The 16,284-nt window shown below is 37.6% G+C and overlaps 1 protein-coding gene across 1 annotated transcript in view; it reads left to right on the top strand.

Moving 5' to 3' along the window:
• NDFIP1 (Nedd4 family interacting protein 1) overlaps nucleotides 1–15,595 on the top strand; it is a 50,703-nt gene extending 35,108 nt beyond the window's left edge. The window contains exons 4-8 of the mRNA XM_060008631.1: nucleotides 1,857–1,944; nucleotides 2,917–3,041; nucleotides 4,982–5,048; nucleotides 8,192–8,297; nucleotides 14,563–15,595. Coding sequence (XP_059864614.1) covers nucleotides 1,857–1,944; nucleotides 2,917–3,041; nucleotides 4,982–5,048; nucleotides 8,192–8,295 — 384 coding nt within the window. The 3' untranslated portion in view covers nucleotides 8,296–8,297; nucleotides 14,563–15,595. The remainder of the gene's footprint in view (nucleotides 1–1,856; nucleotides 1,945–2,916; nucleotides 3,042–4,981; nucleotides 5,049–8,191; nucleotides 8,298–14,562) is intronic.
• Nucleotides 15,596–16,284: the final 689 nt, after the last annotated feature.

The raw sequence follows: 16,284 nt of genomic DNA, 5'->3' as shown, positions 1-16,284 counted from the left end.
CCAGACCTCTTGGATTATGGTAACTGTCCCATGAAATAGACCAGGAGATTAGCTCTGATTAATCACAGAACTCTTTAGAATGCTTTTGTACACATTTAAGAACTTCTTAAGGGGCTCTTTTATTCAGCCAACACGTATAGAACACTTTTTTATATAATGTGCTATGTATTTTGCAGTGGATAGGTGGAAGGCTTTGTATAAAGCAATGCTCCTGCCATACAAGAGCTTAAAATGCAGCTGGGGAAAAGGCCCACGAAGACCTATATCTAAGGAACAGCACAAGAGCAGTGAGCGTTAAGAACTGTGACTTTAACTTTGTGATCACGGGGAAGATGGGATTTGAAGTGGGCCCCGATTTTTGATGGATAAGAACATTCCAGAAGGAAAAGCTCAGAAAGCAGATGTGAATCAGCCAGGTGCAGGGCAGGTTCTGTGGTTGTAGTAATTGGTTTTGCTTGAGCAAAGAGTTCGTGACCAGAACTGTAGGTTATAGAATCTTCTGAATGCTAGGCTGAGGCATTTAGACTTACACGTAGGTCACACAGAATCTTTCAGAGTTTTTAAGCATGAGTATGATAAGACAAGTATGGTGTTTTAGAAACATTAACCTGGCAACAGTTTGTAGGAGGAATCCTGGTAGTAGAGATACCAAGGACAGAAAGAACAGCTAGAAGGCATTTGTAATATGATTAGGCATTACTTCCATGTATTTTTGTAGTACATCTTTGAGTAGTTATGCAAAAAACAGAATTACTTTCTAATTTGGCAAAGCCTATTTATCCTACTAGTATGCATTCATAATACTAGCTATTTCGTATTTTTAAAAAGATAAAACGAATACATTCTTATATAAATTTCAAACAATAGAGGAAAGGTGTTAAATTAGATGAAAGCTGCCACTGCCACTTCTTCTTCAGTTCCCATCCCCCAGGGGAGCCAGTTGGCAGCTTGTTGTGAATTTCCCAGTCCTTTTTCTGTGTAGGGCAAGTTTTGGTTCTCCCTAAAGTTTTTTTTTTTTTTTCATTTGAGGAACCCTCATTGTACTGTGTACAAGTCTACCACTTTTACTTTTAAGCGTATATTCATTTATTTTTCAATATCTCAACACTTATCTACAATTAGTTGAAAAGGTAAGTTGCATATGTTGGTGTCATTGTTGGTCAAGATCATCTTCCTTCTAGACTTGCAACACTGTGTTTTCAGATTAGGATGGAAAGGATCCTATCTGCCGACAAGATTGGAAGTGAGGTTGTTTCAGACCTATGTACCAATATAAATAAATGGTTATGGAGCAGTGGGCAGCGCTGTTAGACTCTTCACGTATGATTACACTATCTTCTTCCACCGCTCCACCCCACCCCACCCCAAGTCAGTCTCATAAAGCACTTGAGCTAGTCAATGGTATCTTCTTAATAGGCCCAGGATTACGAATATTCTGGGCTAAACAGGCCCTGGATTGCTGATATTCTAGAATTTAAGCCAAATGTGTAAGAAAAATTTCTTTTTCTTTTCTTTATGTATATATTTCTTTTCTTTATATTTATATATATTTATATATATATAAAAGGAAGAGTGAACAGTTCTTTGTGAACTTCATAATTTTTGAAGTGTATTGTTAAAGAACTTGGGTTATAAAGTGAAAAATTCCTTTCACTGAGAAAAATTATATCTTTTACTTATAAGACAAATGAAAATTTTAACATATAGTTAAAGCCTTAATGCTCCTAGTTTTGAATTGAGCCGAAGCAGTATATTTTCTCATTGGAACTCACTTTCGTCCCTTTCTCTGTTTTTCTTGATGTCTTTCCTTTGCCTTGAAATAATTTATTGTGAATTTACCTTTTCTTTTCATTTAGGATGAGGATTTTGTGGGTCGGGATGATTTTGATGATCCTGACCAGATGAGGATAGGAAACGATGGGATTTTCATGTTAACTTTTTTCAGTAAGTATATACACACAGCAGAGCCACTTCCCACAAACCAGAGTGCTTTGGATTATGAGTGAATATGACTGAATTAAAAGAACTAGTTGAGTTAATACATTATATTTATTACATATATTTAATACATTATATTTATTTTAATACATTTTATTTAATATATTACATTATATTTGATGCCTTTTCCTGAGATGTTCAGAGCTTAGTACACTTTTAATATCCTTTCTCTTTGTCTTTTATTTCTGTGAATACCTATGCAAAATGTAATTAAAGCAGTTTTGGGGGATGCTTCATTTTTACATGATCTAATAAGCTTCAGTTTTGCAATCTTCAAGGCCCCTTAGCATTCCTCCTACTCATTCCTGACCGTGGAATAGGAATTAAATGCCTTCGATGAATTTTATTTTACAAGCTTCTATTTTCTAATACATCAAAGTCAGCCCGATTTTTCCCCCTTGATGTTATTTTGCATTTAGGTTTCCATATGCCTGACTTGGAAGTGAGCAACAATTTCTTTAATTTACTGTATTAAAAAGATATGAAGCAAATGCAGTGCTTTTAGAGGTGACGTGTTACATAAGCTGTCAAAATTCATAGAAGCAGGAGGTGAATGACTTGAATCAGATTATTGGCGGGCACTAATTTAATGTTCAAATAATGTTTATTTACTCAGGTGTAACACATACAGTAAAGGGCACAAGTCATAAGTATTCAGTGTGGTGATATTAAGGCATTTTTGAAAGCGTATATAGCAGTAGATGTAATAATATAACACCTGATATCCAGAGACTGTGTTTTCTTGTTTGCTTTTGGGAGGAAGACAGAGGATGGATGTTTTGGGGAAGTGGGATAAGGGTTTTGGAGGGTGGGCTAAGCCATTTAAGCAGAAGCAAGTACAGAGGGCACCCTTAGGGCACTCTTGCTCCTTGGGTAACAGGACATGTCTGACCTCTTTTTTTCTCTTGGCTTTTACAGTGGCATTCCTCTTTAACTGGATTGGGTTTTTCCTGTCTTTTTGCCTGACCACTTCAGCTGCAGGAAGGTATGGGGCCATTTCAGGATTTGGTCTCTCTCTAATTAAGTGGATCCTGATTGTCAGGGTAAGTTGTGCAACAGTAATGATAGTCTGTAGAGAAGCAATAAGTAGAATAATTTTGAACATTTGATTTTTTTTTATCTGCTTTTTGGAATCACTTAAAAATGATTTTTGATTTGTCTTTGTTCTGGTTTCATGAAATTGAACCTAGATCAGTTGCAGTTGGTTCATGCACCCAAGTTTTGTAGTCAAATCTAGTGAATATTGGTGGTCCAAGGGCATCCATCTATCCTTGTTCACCAGCTGCTTTCTCTGTTTTTAATGTTTGTAATGTGATAATACATGTATTTGTTCTGAAATTAGTTGTTTTTATAATAAAAGAAAGACTCTGTCACCTCTCTGGTATCTCATCAAAAGCAGACATTCCTCTCATTAATGCTACTGAAGTTTTAGTCTTTCTTCTCTCCTTCCCTCTCTTCTTTTCTCCCTCCTTCCTCCCTCCTATCCTTCCTTCCAGGAGTGGTTATCAGTAGCATCATTGGTTATGCCATAATGTTTGGAGAGCCAAAACTGTTTAACTGTTTAACAAGCCCTACTCCATTAGGGGCCCTTATCTCTAAGGTAAATTAGAGAGAGATCTTCAGTGATGTAGGAGTTACCAGTTAGTTAGAATTGCATGAAGTTAATTTAAAGTTGTAAAATATCTAGTCTCTTAAAGTGTCTTCTGATTTCTGATAGGTTTACTGCCATGGTTAACTTTATATATAAAACCAATGTGTTTATCATAAATTGACATTAACTAATTAATGAGTGTTGACTGAGCATTGGAGTTTTTCAAAGTTATTTATTCTAAAGGAATTGTTAACGTTTTTAGAATTCCAGGTTCCTTAGAGAATCTGATAAAAGTTACATGCTTTTCTCCTAGATGGCTAATGTGTACTCACCTAAAACATGGACTTTAAGTTAAGAAATCAAGCCCTAAAGAGGTTTTTCATTCTTTCTCTATAAACCTTGTTATTTTATTAAGAAATAAAATACTGTATTTAATGCTCAAACTGTGCTAAAGTCCATACTGTGTAAAGCCTCCAATAGAAACAAGATCAAATTAGTTACCAATCTTTTTATTTTTACTAAACTTTTAACTGAATTGAATGAATCAGCTTGTATTAGTTAGGATGGCTTTTTGAGTAACAGAAAACCTAGCTCAAAATGGCTTAGAAAACAATGGGGAAACTTTATTTCCAGTGAAAATAAGTCCTGACATGGAGGTTAGTTAAATGTTTCACTGACATCATCGAGGACAGCTGACGGTCTGCTCAACATGTTAGTATAGCTGCTCCACCCTCAGGGTTAAGATGGCCAAGGCAGTTTCACGCATCACGTCAGAAACACAACAGTGTTCAACAGAAGAAAGGGAACTATTTCTTCTCCTCCTTTTCTTCTTAAGAGCTAGGAAACCTTCTCAGCAGCCCTCAGTTCCATTGGCCAGAATAACATTATGTGCTAGTCCCTGGCAAAGGAATGTGATCATCATGATGTATGTGACAAAAGTTTTCCAAGGTCAAGACATGGCTGGAGGCATAGGAACAAAATCAGGGATCATTAGAAAAGAGGTCAGATAGTTGGGTTTGGCACTGGGTAAGCAAAATGAAAGTTATCATCAAGACATATTTCTACAAGGGAAAATAACGTGGGCAAAAAAAAAAAAATTTTTTTTTTAAAAACAAGCAGATTTGAGCACTTTCAAAACAAGGCGTATGTAAAGCCGAAAGCTATCATATTTCAAGATTGCTTTTCCATGAAAGAAAATATGTTTGCATATATCATAATCATTTCAGATCTGTACTGTATAAAATACTTTCACTAACTTCTTAGAAATTTTTGTAAGAACTAAATGAATAGCATTAGTATACAAGATAAAATCTTGTGTTTTGTAAACTCTTAAGCTAAAATGTGAAATTATATCTGCTGAGGTGCTCTGAAGTATTTTGCTTTATTTTTCAGTTTTCCACTTACTTCCCTGGATATTTTGATGGTCAGTACTGGCTCTGGTGGGTGTTCCTGGTTTTAGGTAAGTGCTCTTAACAAAGACAAAGGAGAGGAAAGATTATGTTAAATTTTAGAAGTAAAATTACTTTTGTTAAGCCCTCATCTCACTTACTATACAGTAATATATTAGCAATAGTAAGTATAATTTTTAAAATATTTCAAGGATTAGGCTCTTGTCACCATCAGAGTAATATAAATGTTCATAGAACGTCTCTTAGTGGTGATAAATTTCTCTTAACCCATCCATATACACTTCTCACATTTCCTGTGTAGCCAGAGGGGCACACTGATAAGATAACTTTATAGTCCATAGATCTGTTTTCCCCTTGTGAGTTATTGCCGCAAAGCATTCACAAGCTCAACCCCAAATTGCTTATAGGTATATTGTAACCAGCTGAACTACTCATGAGTCTATGTGGCCTATATTCAGTTGGATCTATCGGTAGAAAACAGAAAATGTATAACCTTACTAGACATAACTTCTGGAAGAACCGCCAGAAGTTATGTCTAGTAAGAATTGGGGTTCCAGAATTCTTTAGTTTGCTGTTGTTGTGAATAAGAATTATTTTGTGATGAGAGGGAGGAATTTTTAAAAAAAAAATATACCAGCCATTTCAGGTTGTTAGTCTTCAGATTATACTTATTACTCTAAATTTTTACTTTAAAATCTTTTCTTCCAAGATATCTTAAAGCAAAGAAATGAGCAGTGTGGTGAATACTGTTGGTTTCCTCATTGTAGAGAAAATACATATGATACAGTAACAGACCATCATCACTGCTGTCATTTCTACAATAGCAGAGACATCCTGTAGCTGCTAAAGATGGTATAATTGCCTCACTCTGCTTCTGTGACATCATTTTCTCCTATCTTAACATTTCTCCTGTTTCAGGCCTTTTTGTTGTCTCCTTGATTAGGATCCTTTGTTCCAGGGCTGCTAATGGGTCTGGCTAGCACAGTGTAGAACCCATGCCTGACAGGTGCTTAATATATTCAGGACCTACCTGTTTTACCCAGGGTAATAGAGCCATGTATTGCTGACCCTAAATTTTACTTAGAAAATACAAGTCATCCATGATGCCATCCCCCACCTCCCCAGTAGCATCATCTGCTCTACTATTGGTCATTGGCATTCCAAGGAAAGAGAGAGAGTGATTTTTACCCCTTCCCTTGATTACTGAGAAACTTTTTTTAAAAGTGACCTACAGGAGAGTTACTTTAGAGGAGTAGTTCCTTGACTTGCTTATTCTCTAAACTGTACCTTTAAGAGAAAGTCTGACTCCTCATCTTCCCCCAAGCCGCCTAAAGTCCAAGCAAATCCTGAATAGACCAAAGAAGAGTCATTAAGCATAATTTTAGGTTGATTGTTGACAGCGTTGATAATTTAAAGAAATTTAATGGGCTGATTTCCTTCATATATTAAAGTTTCATGGGAGATGAATTTATAGTACTTTGTAATTCATCATTCTTGCTATCTTACTGCTTACTGATAAGCAAAAAGTAGTGAGACTTGGGATGTACTTAGTGTATTTGGATCCAGTGTTTGGGTCATTTTTGGAACCCCTTGCAGAGAGAACCTTTTTTTTTTTTTTTTTTTCCTGCAGAGAACAGGTCTGTACAAAGTTCTCAAGCTGGCAGCTCATAAGCTATAGCTAGCCTGCAGTTGTGGTTTGTATGTTCCACAGTTATTTTCAGAAGTTTTTTGTTGTTGTTGTTTTTGCGGTACGCGGGCCTCTCACTGTTGCGGCCTCTCCCGTTGCAGAGCACAGGCTCTGGACGTGCAGGCTCAGGGGCCATGGCTCACGGGCCTAGCCGCTCCGCGGCATGTGGGATCTTCCCGGACTGGGGCACGAACCCGTGTCCCCTGCATCGGCAGGCGGACTCTCAACCACTGTGCCACCAGGGAAGCCCCAAGAAGTTTTTTTTTTATTATTATTAGTTGTCTTCGCATGAAAATCAAGAATTTTCATATAAAATACCTGCATTTTTTAACCTTTCAAAATTAAAATGTCTAGCAAAACTGACCTATATTCATTCCCACATGGCACCCATCCTTTGACTGGAGCTGGCTTGTTGATTTTGGTGCCAAAAGGATGATGTTGTGCTCAGTGCTGATGATTCTTGGTTACTGCCAAAAATCATTTCTATTTGAGTACAAAGAGTCTTCTACTCCTTGAGTATATTTTAAAATGTATCCAAAAGAAAGTGATTGCTTAGAGCTGGGGAGATGGGAGGAGGGTAGGAAATGGAGAATGGCTCCTTAGTGGGTACAGGATATTTTTAGGGGCGACAGAGTTCTAAAATTGGATTATAGTTTTAACTGACTAAAAGCCAGTGAATCGTACACATTAAATGGGTAAACTTTATGGTGTGTAAATTATATCTCCATAAAGGTGTTTAAAAAAAATGTGTCTAAGACTCAGGGACCATCTCTGGAGGAGGAGGGCCGGGAGTATGTGAGCTACCATTGGAGGGGGCTCGTCACCTTCCCCGCTGACTCCTAAATTAAGAGTAGAGAAATACAGTTGAGAATATGAGAATTGCTGTAAAGGTAAGGGGAGCCTGACATCTAGTGGACAACATTATGTACTGTCTTTGGAAAAAAAGAAGCCCACAGCAAGAAAGGATGGAATTTTTTTTTTTGAGAAAAACAGTTTATAACCTCTCTAAAAAGAGTATATTATCTTGGAATACTTTTTTGGAACTCAGAAGGTAGCTTTTGGGAATTACCTGGTGGTCCAGTGGTTAGGATTCCACCCTTTCACTGCTGTGGTGGCAGGTTCCGTCCCTCGTTGGGGAACTAAGATCCCTGGAGCCGTGGGGCAAGGCCAGAGTCGGGGCAGGGGAGAGAAGGTAGGGTTTGCTAATGCTTCTCAATGAGGCTTCCAAATGTAAATGTTTGGCCCCGTCTTATTTTTGTTTCCTTTTTAGACCACTTAGATTCTGAATGTGCAAGAGAGACTTTGCCTTGGCTCTTGAGATTATGTATTCTCATTGAGAAGTGGAAAATTTGGTGTGGAAATCCTTTGGAAATTTTAGAGGCAATTGTGTTTTGATAGTTTTTAGCAGAAAAATGATGAAGTATTGGTATCAGAAGGGATATTTCTGGGGAGTGGACTTAATATGGGAATTATAAACTCATTCTTGACTTCTCTTTTTTAAATTAGGCTTTCTCCTGTTTCTCAGAGGATTTATCAATTATGCAAAAGTCCGGAAGATGCCAGAAACTTTCTCAAATCTCCCCAGGACCAGAGTTCTCTTTATTTATTAAAGGTATTAAAGAAAAAAACTTTATTGTAGTCCCAGTGTAATCATGTGATGCATTGCAGATGACTATTCAGGTTTAGAGTAGAGTGTACACCCTGCTGTAGGGGATATGGAGAAGGTAAGGAAGCCTTGTCTTTTAGTTTCTAGTTTAGTAAGGGGTGTTTCTATGAAAAAAACTATTAAAAAAGGCAAGTTAGAAAAACTGCCGAAGGAGAAAACATTATCTCATGTTTAGACAATGCAGAAGAGGCTCGACTGGGACTCAGGGTCCTAGATCTTTGAATCGTGAATCCCAAAGCCACAGCTGCCTGCAGTTTTACCGGTTCCAGAGGACTGTATCGAGAAGGAGCCTCTCAGGCCTGATCACTCAGCTCAGTTATGTGGGGCCCTAAACCCCAGAGCTGACAGGACCATGAGTACTTTAGGAACTCCTTTTGCCTGGCCACTGACAAGCCCATCAAGGCTTCCGTCTTCTCAGGTTAGTCAGAGAGGCTTTGCTGATCCCTTTTCTTCAGGTTCCCATCCTAATGTTACCATTCTGGTGGTAGTGTCAAACCCCAGGAAAGGAAGGGGAGGAAAGGGCCTTTTCCCTTGCCTAGAACAGGAGGACTAAGCCTTGCCGAGGCTCTTTGGTTCACCCGTGGTTTTCCCCAGAGGCTGACTCCATCTTACATCACTAGCTACAAAAAGGAGGAGTTAGGGAATCTTGGGAAAGAGTACACCAGAGAGAGGCCTCTGGTTACAAGATCTAACCTTCGTGGAGTTGACTCTTTGTTACTTAAGACTGTTGAGGACAGGTGGGACCAGGCTGGTTGAAGGCCTCAAGCAAGGATTTGTGAAGGTTGTAGCAGTTGAGATAAACCTGAAATGATAGGTAGGAAGTGTAAATGATCGTGGAAATTGTTGGGTGGGGAAGCATTTCAGAGTCACCTAAGGCCAAGCATTGAATAGGAATAGAGGCAGAGAAGTTACGGAGCTGGCTTAAGGGACAGCAATGTGATTGTAGCATAAAGGAGTGTTGAGGATTAAGGCTGGAAAGCCAGGCTGAGAAAGTGTTCTCAAATATCTTGAGCACTAAGCCCGTTTGCGCTGGAAGTGTTGAACTCATAGAGCAGCCCTTTAAACCCAGTGATGTGTTGGCTCAACACAAGGCTGACTCCATGTGAACATCAGTTTGTTCTGTATTTGCTGTTGGGTTATCATAGTTTATGTAAGTAATCATATGCTAAGAGTGTAGTTCTCAGTTTTGAAGATTTGCGGTGATCTTAGCATGCAGAGTAGAGTTCTCAGTTTTGAAGATTCGTGGTGGTCTCAGAATATATGCTTCTAGAAAAGAAAGTACCGTATTTAATTTGCCAGGTGGTGAGATGGTATTGAAAGTTTTTAAGCAACAGAATAATGTGATGAGAACTACTTAAATGAAACAAAAATTTTTTCAAGCATGGCGTAATAGTAATAACTAATGTTTGTCAACTTTTTGATATATCAGATACTGTACTAAGCACTTTACATGTATAATTAAATGTTCTTACATAAGTAACAAAGGTTACAGTGACAGATAAGCTCAGATACATGCATGGTAGAGTATATTCATAAGGCATTTCTTACAAAAGTTAAAGAAAGCATGGAAAGAACTTAGGTTCTGTTGGTTAAAGTCAGTTTCTTCAAAGGAGCGTGGACTTTTATTTGAGAGATAATTTTAGCCATTAAGAGTACCACTTGTGTGTATGATTTTTTTTTTTTAAAAGAAAGGGAATGTTTTGTTGCATGTTTAAAATGTCCTGAGTAGTGTGTCCTGAATTTGAATTCAGTTACACAGTCTGGGCACAGATGGACACTGACACCACTGGCCTAGGTCCTAATGCCTGTGATGTGCCTGTGTTTGTGTCTGGGACATCCTAACTTTAAGAGGCTTGTCAGATATTTTGTGTGGTTTTATTGTAGTTAACCATTGTCATCTTTTTTCTTCCTCTACATATCTGATTATAATTTGTAGTTACTTCTAAGCCCTAGGTTTAACTCTTACCTACCATAGATTCAAAAGTTAATTCTTGGGCTTCCCTGGTGGCGCAGTGGTTGAGAGTCCGCCTGCCGATGCAGGGGACACGGGTTCGTGCCCTGGTCCGGAAGGTCCCACGTGCTGCGGAGCGGCTGGGCCCGTGAGCCATGGCCCCTGAGCCTGTGCGTCCGGAGCCTGTGCTCCGCAACGGGAGAGGCCACAACAGTGAGAGGCCCACATACCGCAAAAAAAAAAAAAAAGTTAATTCTTTGGGGTCGCCACAGTTCTTCTTAGGATGAATGCTTGAAATCACCTGCAGATTTCCCCTAATCCATTGGTGCCCAACATATCCTGAGGGGACAGATTCCTCCTGCCCTCCCTCCCTCCCTCCCTTTCTTCCTTCCTTCACAGATTCTATAGGTCTAGTCTAATGGCTTTGACTTTCTAAATGGAATGAGGCCACACGCTGTCTGTTCTCTTCATTCTTCAGTTAGAAGGCAATTTCAGGCTTTATTAGAGGATGCATACATTCTTGCTTCTAATACATGACAGGTTGACATGACAATACAGGTTGAGAGAAAGCCTGAACTTCTCAGTTTTCCTGTATTGTTAGGGACTTGGAGGGTTTTTTTGTTTATAAAATTTGTTATTATTGTTTTGATTTTCTAAAACTTCTGAAATGCTTTATGGGTATATTCTAAATGTAAAACAAAGCATCTTTAGGGTTATGAGTTGAAGTAGGCAGCCCTTAGTTAAGTAATAATGCTGTTGGAGGGGTAAAAGGATATTATAGACTTGGTGTTCTCTGTATTTTGGAGCCAGAGGCCTTACAGTGCTTTAGGCATTGTCAGACTTAGAGGTATATGAATAAAGTTCCCCAGTGGAGGGCATAGTAGGGTTTCTTTGCTTTCCTGTCTGACTTTGATATCCTAGTTGATTTGAAATTGTCCCAGACATGCCCAGAGGATTCAGAGCTCCAAATTAGGGGTTTAGGGACTTACAGCAGCATTTAGAATTTTAATAACTTCCTTACTAACTTTCAGTATCCCCAGAGGGAACCCAAAAAGCTGTAATATCTCATGGGACTGAATTTCCTTTGTCCATTTGACAGGGGTAAGAACTGTCCATCCAGATCCAAAAGTAGAATGTTTTCTTTCTCTAGTTCAGAGGAAATTTAGTTTAATTTAGTTTGAAGATGTACTAGAAAACCATCATGTAAGGTGTGAAGATTTTCTTTTCTTTCACCAAGACCTTTTACTTTCTTTACTGGAGGTATCACTAGTTAAAAGCTAGCTGTGGGCTTCCTTTTTGCCAGAAAGCCACAGGTAGGGAATTTCTAAAATAACTTTGCCATAGAGAAAAATAACTCAATTCCCGTGCTAAGATCTGGCACTGTACTAGAAAAAAGTGTAAGAATAGTGACTTTTCTATTTAGGCTGCCCAAAATATAGTACACACACACACACCGTGAAGTGACCTCAAAAGGCCTTCTTTCTAACCAGCCAAAGTAGATATTACAAGAGTTGAACACTAAAGCTCACGTACTACTATCATAGGGCAACTCTCAGGTTCCCTTTCAGAACTTATTTATAAGCTTATAAAGGAAATTTGGGTTCCTGCCTCACAGCAAAAAAAGCCAGAAGGAACTGCTAGAGCTGGGCACAGTGGCAGCAAGAAGTGTGTGACTGTGAGGAAGCAGGAAAAACAAAATGTTCCTTCTATGTTGTTTAAAAAGAAACAGATACCTTTTAGAAACGTCTTTATCTGAAATGGTCAAAAATGTAAAATGTCCATATTTTATCTTATTTACCAATGAACTGGAAAATAAATTTTTATGGAGTACCACTTCTTTTGATGCTGCCAGATAATTGAGGAGCTAGTTATAGTAACCGTAAGGTGGTAACACAGTTGACTGATAATCTAACACTACTGCAAAAGCACTTGTATATGTGAAGTATAACGGATCTTAAATTTGTTACTTTAACCCCATCTGAAATAGGAGGGAAGAAAATTTGTAAGCCCTCGCGGCATTAATGAGATAGGGCCCTTCATAATTAAATAGTGATTGCTGTGACCTGGTGAGCTATACATATGAGGCATCAGATATCTTCTTAACTTTTTTCCACGTAGTGATAAGTGTTTTCATTTCCTTTTTTCTATAACCTTCCCCCTCCTTCTTAATACGTCTTTATTTTTAATTCACCTCAAGTTAGTTTCACTTATTTGGACTGTGTTGTAAAGTAGCAAGATAGTAGAAAATGTTTCCAGGGGAATTTTTGCTTAAAAAAAAAAAAATCACACAGTGTCCTAGAAGAAATTGTTGTCTTCCTCTTGAAATTAAATGATCTGTAGGCTGTTGGATTCCTTTTGTTTCTGAAGTGATCTAATCTAAAGTTTAGTAATGATAGCCACAGTCCCTAAAACATGGCATTCCATCACTGTTTTTGTAACAGCTTGTGAGTCAAGTTGATCAGAACAGGCCTCTGGGTCTTAGAGAGCAGTGAGTGCCTCTCTAGCAATCTTTTTCATTTGGAATTTGTATGGTGATTGAGATCACCCATTAGTAACCTATCTAGGACCTCTTAATGGATTTTTTTTTTAATATTATAGTTGATTTACAATGTTGTGTTAGTTTCAGGTGTACAGCAAAGTGATTCAGTTATACATATTCATACATCTGTTCTTTTTCAGATTCTTTTCCCATATAGGTTATTACAGAATATTGAGTAGTGTTCCCTGTGCTGTACAGTAGGTAGGACCTCTTAATGCATTTTTAATGTTTGTTGGGTGGCTCTGACTTTGAGGGATCTATTAAAACTAATTTGCCTCCGTGGAAGCAGCATGAACTAAAGAAAGTGGCCAGGTGAACTGTATCTGAACTGTATCTCATATTCTTGCAAAACTCTAGTGTTTTGACTTTATAGTAATCATTCTATCAGTTTTTATCTGTTAATGGAAAGTGGTAAAACTGAATTTACTTAGGCTTGTAGTGAGTGTAGCTAGCTAGCCTCATTGAAAAATCTCTATTTGACATCTGTCTACCAATTTTCTTTTTGGTTCTACTTGCCCTTCATGATTCCTTATATTCTTGTGTCTTTGTCCCTGCACATTCTGAAGTCTCCATGAAGAAAAGTTGCTCTTACGTCAATATCATTGGTTTACTTCAAATCAAAACACCAGTGTTAGTGAATTTGGGGTTTGGGAAATATTAAGTGTTCAAAAAGAACATGTTGATTTCCTCCAGTGTTGTAGCTTTTCTGCATCTTGCCAGCCTTTTAAAGACGTATACAGTAGTCTAATTAGAAAAGATACAGAAGGGCTGCTTGTGGCTTTTACAGTAATTTGGAAAGATGGAAAAGTGAGCTAGGGGCCTATGTATGAGCCCATCCAACTCTCTTCCGGTATAGGGTATCACAGTGTAGTTTCTCAATAAATATTTGTTAAGCTGTTAATATATCTCTTTAGAGTATTTTTTTTAGCAGTAATATAGGGAGTTATTTGTATTTTTTCCATTATTTCCATGAGAACCAAACCAATTTATATGCCAAAACAAAAGTGCCTTAGAGTATTAGATGAAAACTGCATTTAACAAAATAGATGGACATCATTTTGAGAGTATTTATTTTAGTCATGTATATTGCTTTTTAAAAATTGAGGCTATATACAGTCCCCCCACCCCGAGATACATGCCCCAAAATACAGTCACTTTTTTTCTAATTGATTGGAAAAAGTACTTGTGGTACCTGTGAGTTTATAGTTGTTTCCTAACTTTGCCCTGCTTCAAGTATAGACTGATATCACTGGCATCCTTATTGGAAATCTTCCTCGTGTGAGATTTGGCAGAATTGGCAGGGTAAACAGCTTCGAGTGTGTGTGGAAAATTACCTATGCATTTGGATTCTACTGTGTCTTTGTCCCCAAATTTCAGTCATTGCTGTTGAGGTTAAGTGTAGGATGAAGTGCTACTTGAATTCTGTTCTTTTGTTAGGAGGTTTAGAGAGAGAGAGAGAGAGAGAGAGAGAGACCCCTGACCTCATGGGTTTTAAGAAAGCATTCAAGTTCTCTCTAGTTCTACAGTCCTTTATAACTTTAAGAACCAAAAATGTAACGTTTATTGAATACTATGATGTCAGTGTATAGTAATCTTAAAGCTATGTAAAAATGTACTTCTTGTGTCTCCAGACATCCTGCCTTCTTTTGTGACTACATCCTTCTTTTAGCCAAAATAACAACTTAACCAGAGTTTCAATATTCAATATCCTTCTCTGGCAGATGTTTTCTGGCAGAGGCCTTCCTGCATTTATGAATTCTCTCCCAAGAAGCAAGAGAACACCTGCAGGAAGTGAATCAAGAGGCGGAACACAGAGGAATAATCACCTGCTTTAAAAAAATAAAGTACTGTTGACAAAGATCATTTCTCTCTATTTGTTCCTAGATGTAAAATTTTAATAGTTAATGCAAAATTCTGTAATCATTGAATCATTAGTGGTTAATGTTTGAAAAAGCTCTCGCAATCAAGTCTGTGGTGTACTAATAATGCCTTATCTATTTGTAGTCATTTTAAATAGCATGAGCCTTGTCCCTGTAGTCAGTAGGGGGCAATCTTGCTTTATTCATCCTCCATCTCAAAATGAATTTGGAATTAAATATTTTAGTGTAAGATATGTACAATGCTGGCCATTTAAAAAAGGGGTTTTCTCAAAAGTATAACTTTTGTTATGACTGCATTTCTGCACATAATCCATTTTGCTGTTAAAATTAATCTAGAAATTTATTTAATTGTACTGTGAACACCTAGAAACAAAATCATAGTGCAAAATACATTTAAGGTGTGGTCAAGAATATGTTCTTAATTGGTAAATGATAAGCATTAATTTTTTATAGTCTGTATTCTAATTTTGCTGTACCTTATTCTGTTGTGTACCTAAGGGATTGTAAAGGTGTTATCACTGTATAAAATAGAAAGGACAAGGACAAATGCAGCATAATTACTAATAAAATGCAATTGGTGATACTTTCTGTGATTAGAATCCCTACCCCTTTTTTTTCTTTTTCTTTTGTCTCCTGATGATTAGGCCAGGGGCTAGGAGTAGGGAGGGGATTAGGTACTAGGAGCAAAGAAAGAATTAGCTTGGAACTTTTGAGATGATCCCTAACATACTGTACTACTTGCTTTTACAATGTGTTAGCAGAGACCAATGTGTTATAGTGTAGAGTGATGTGCTTTCTACCAAGTGGTATTCACCCTGGTTTGGTATGTTAAAGCTGTAAATACAACAGAACATTAATAAACGTCTCTTGTGTAGCAACTTTTGCTGTGGATTAGTGTTTAATATCTTGGTTTGCACTTGTTAATTGCTAAGGCAGTTTTTTCTGATCTTCATATAGATTCATACAGAATCATTCAGTAAACAAAAAAGAAATTGGTCTTGGGCCAATTTTTCAGCAGGGGAAGTTTCTTTCATATCATACTCAATATATTCCTTAAAATATATTAGTTCTTCAAAAGATAATGGGTTAAAATAGGGAGGAATTGTAATGCTCTTAAATCATTCTGGAATTCCCAATTATGCTTCATTTTTTAGACATGATCTCAGATAATTTATTTCCAATGTTTTCTGCGTGTTCCCTGCATTTGCCCTTTTTCTCAGGTGAACGCAGCCAACTGGTTTAAGTCCTATGAGCATCCAGTTGAAGCTAAAAATGTCTCATTCCTCCTGATTTCTATTTTTGTCTCAATTGTGTTAAATTTAGAGACCAGTGGTTCTTACAATATCAGTCATTTGATATTTTCCACCTCTTCCACTTATTCAAAATATGAAGAAAAAAATGTAGCAAGATGGTCCAATAACTACACAAACCAGCACTAGCTTGGTATGATACCTGCAGATATTCATTTATCTGCTGCATGTGAACATCCAGGATCAGCTTAGGAAGTCTGTTCAGGGGTGTCAGTATGTAGTGCACAGAAATGTACATTATTTGAAAACCAAG

Source organism: Delphinus delphis, chromosome 3 (genome assembly GCF_949987515.2).
Source record: "Delphinus delphis chromosome 3, mDelDel1.2, whole genome shotgun sequence".
In the NCBI taxonomy this organism is placed as follows: domain Eukaryota; kingdom Metazoa; phylum Chordata; class Mammalia; order Artiodactyla; family Delphinidae; genus Delphinus; species Delphinus delphis.
Note: the sequence above shows the minus strand (reverse complement) of the source record. Positions and strands in the feature narration are given on the sequence as shown.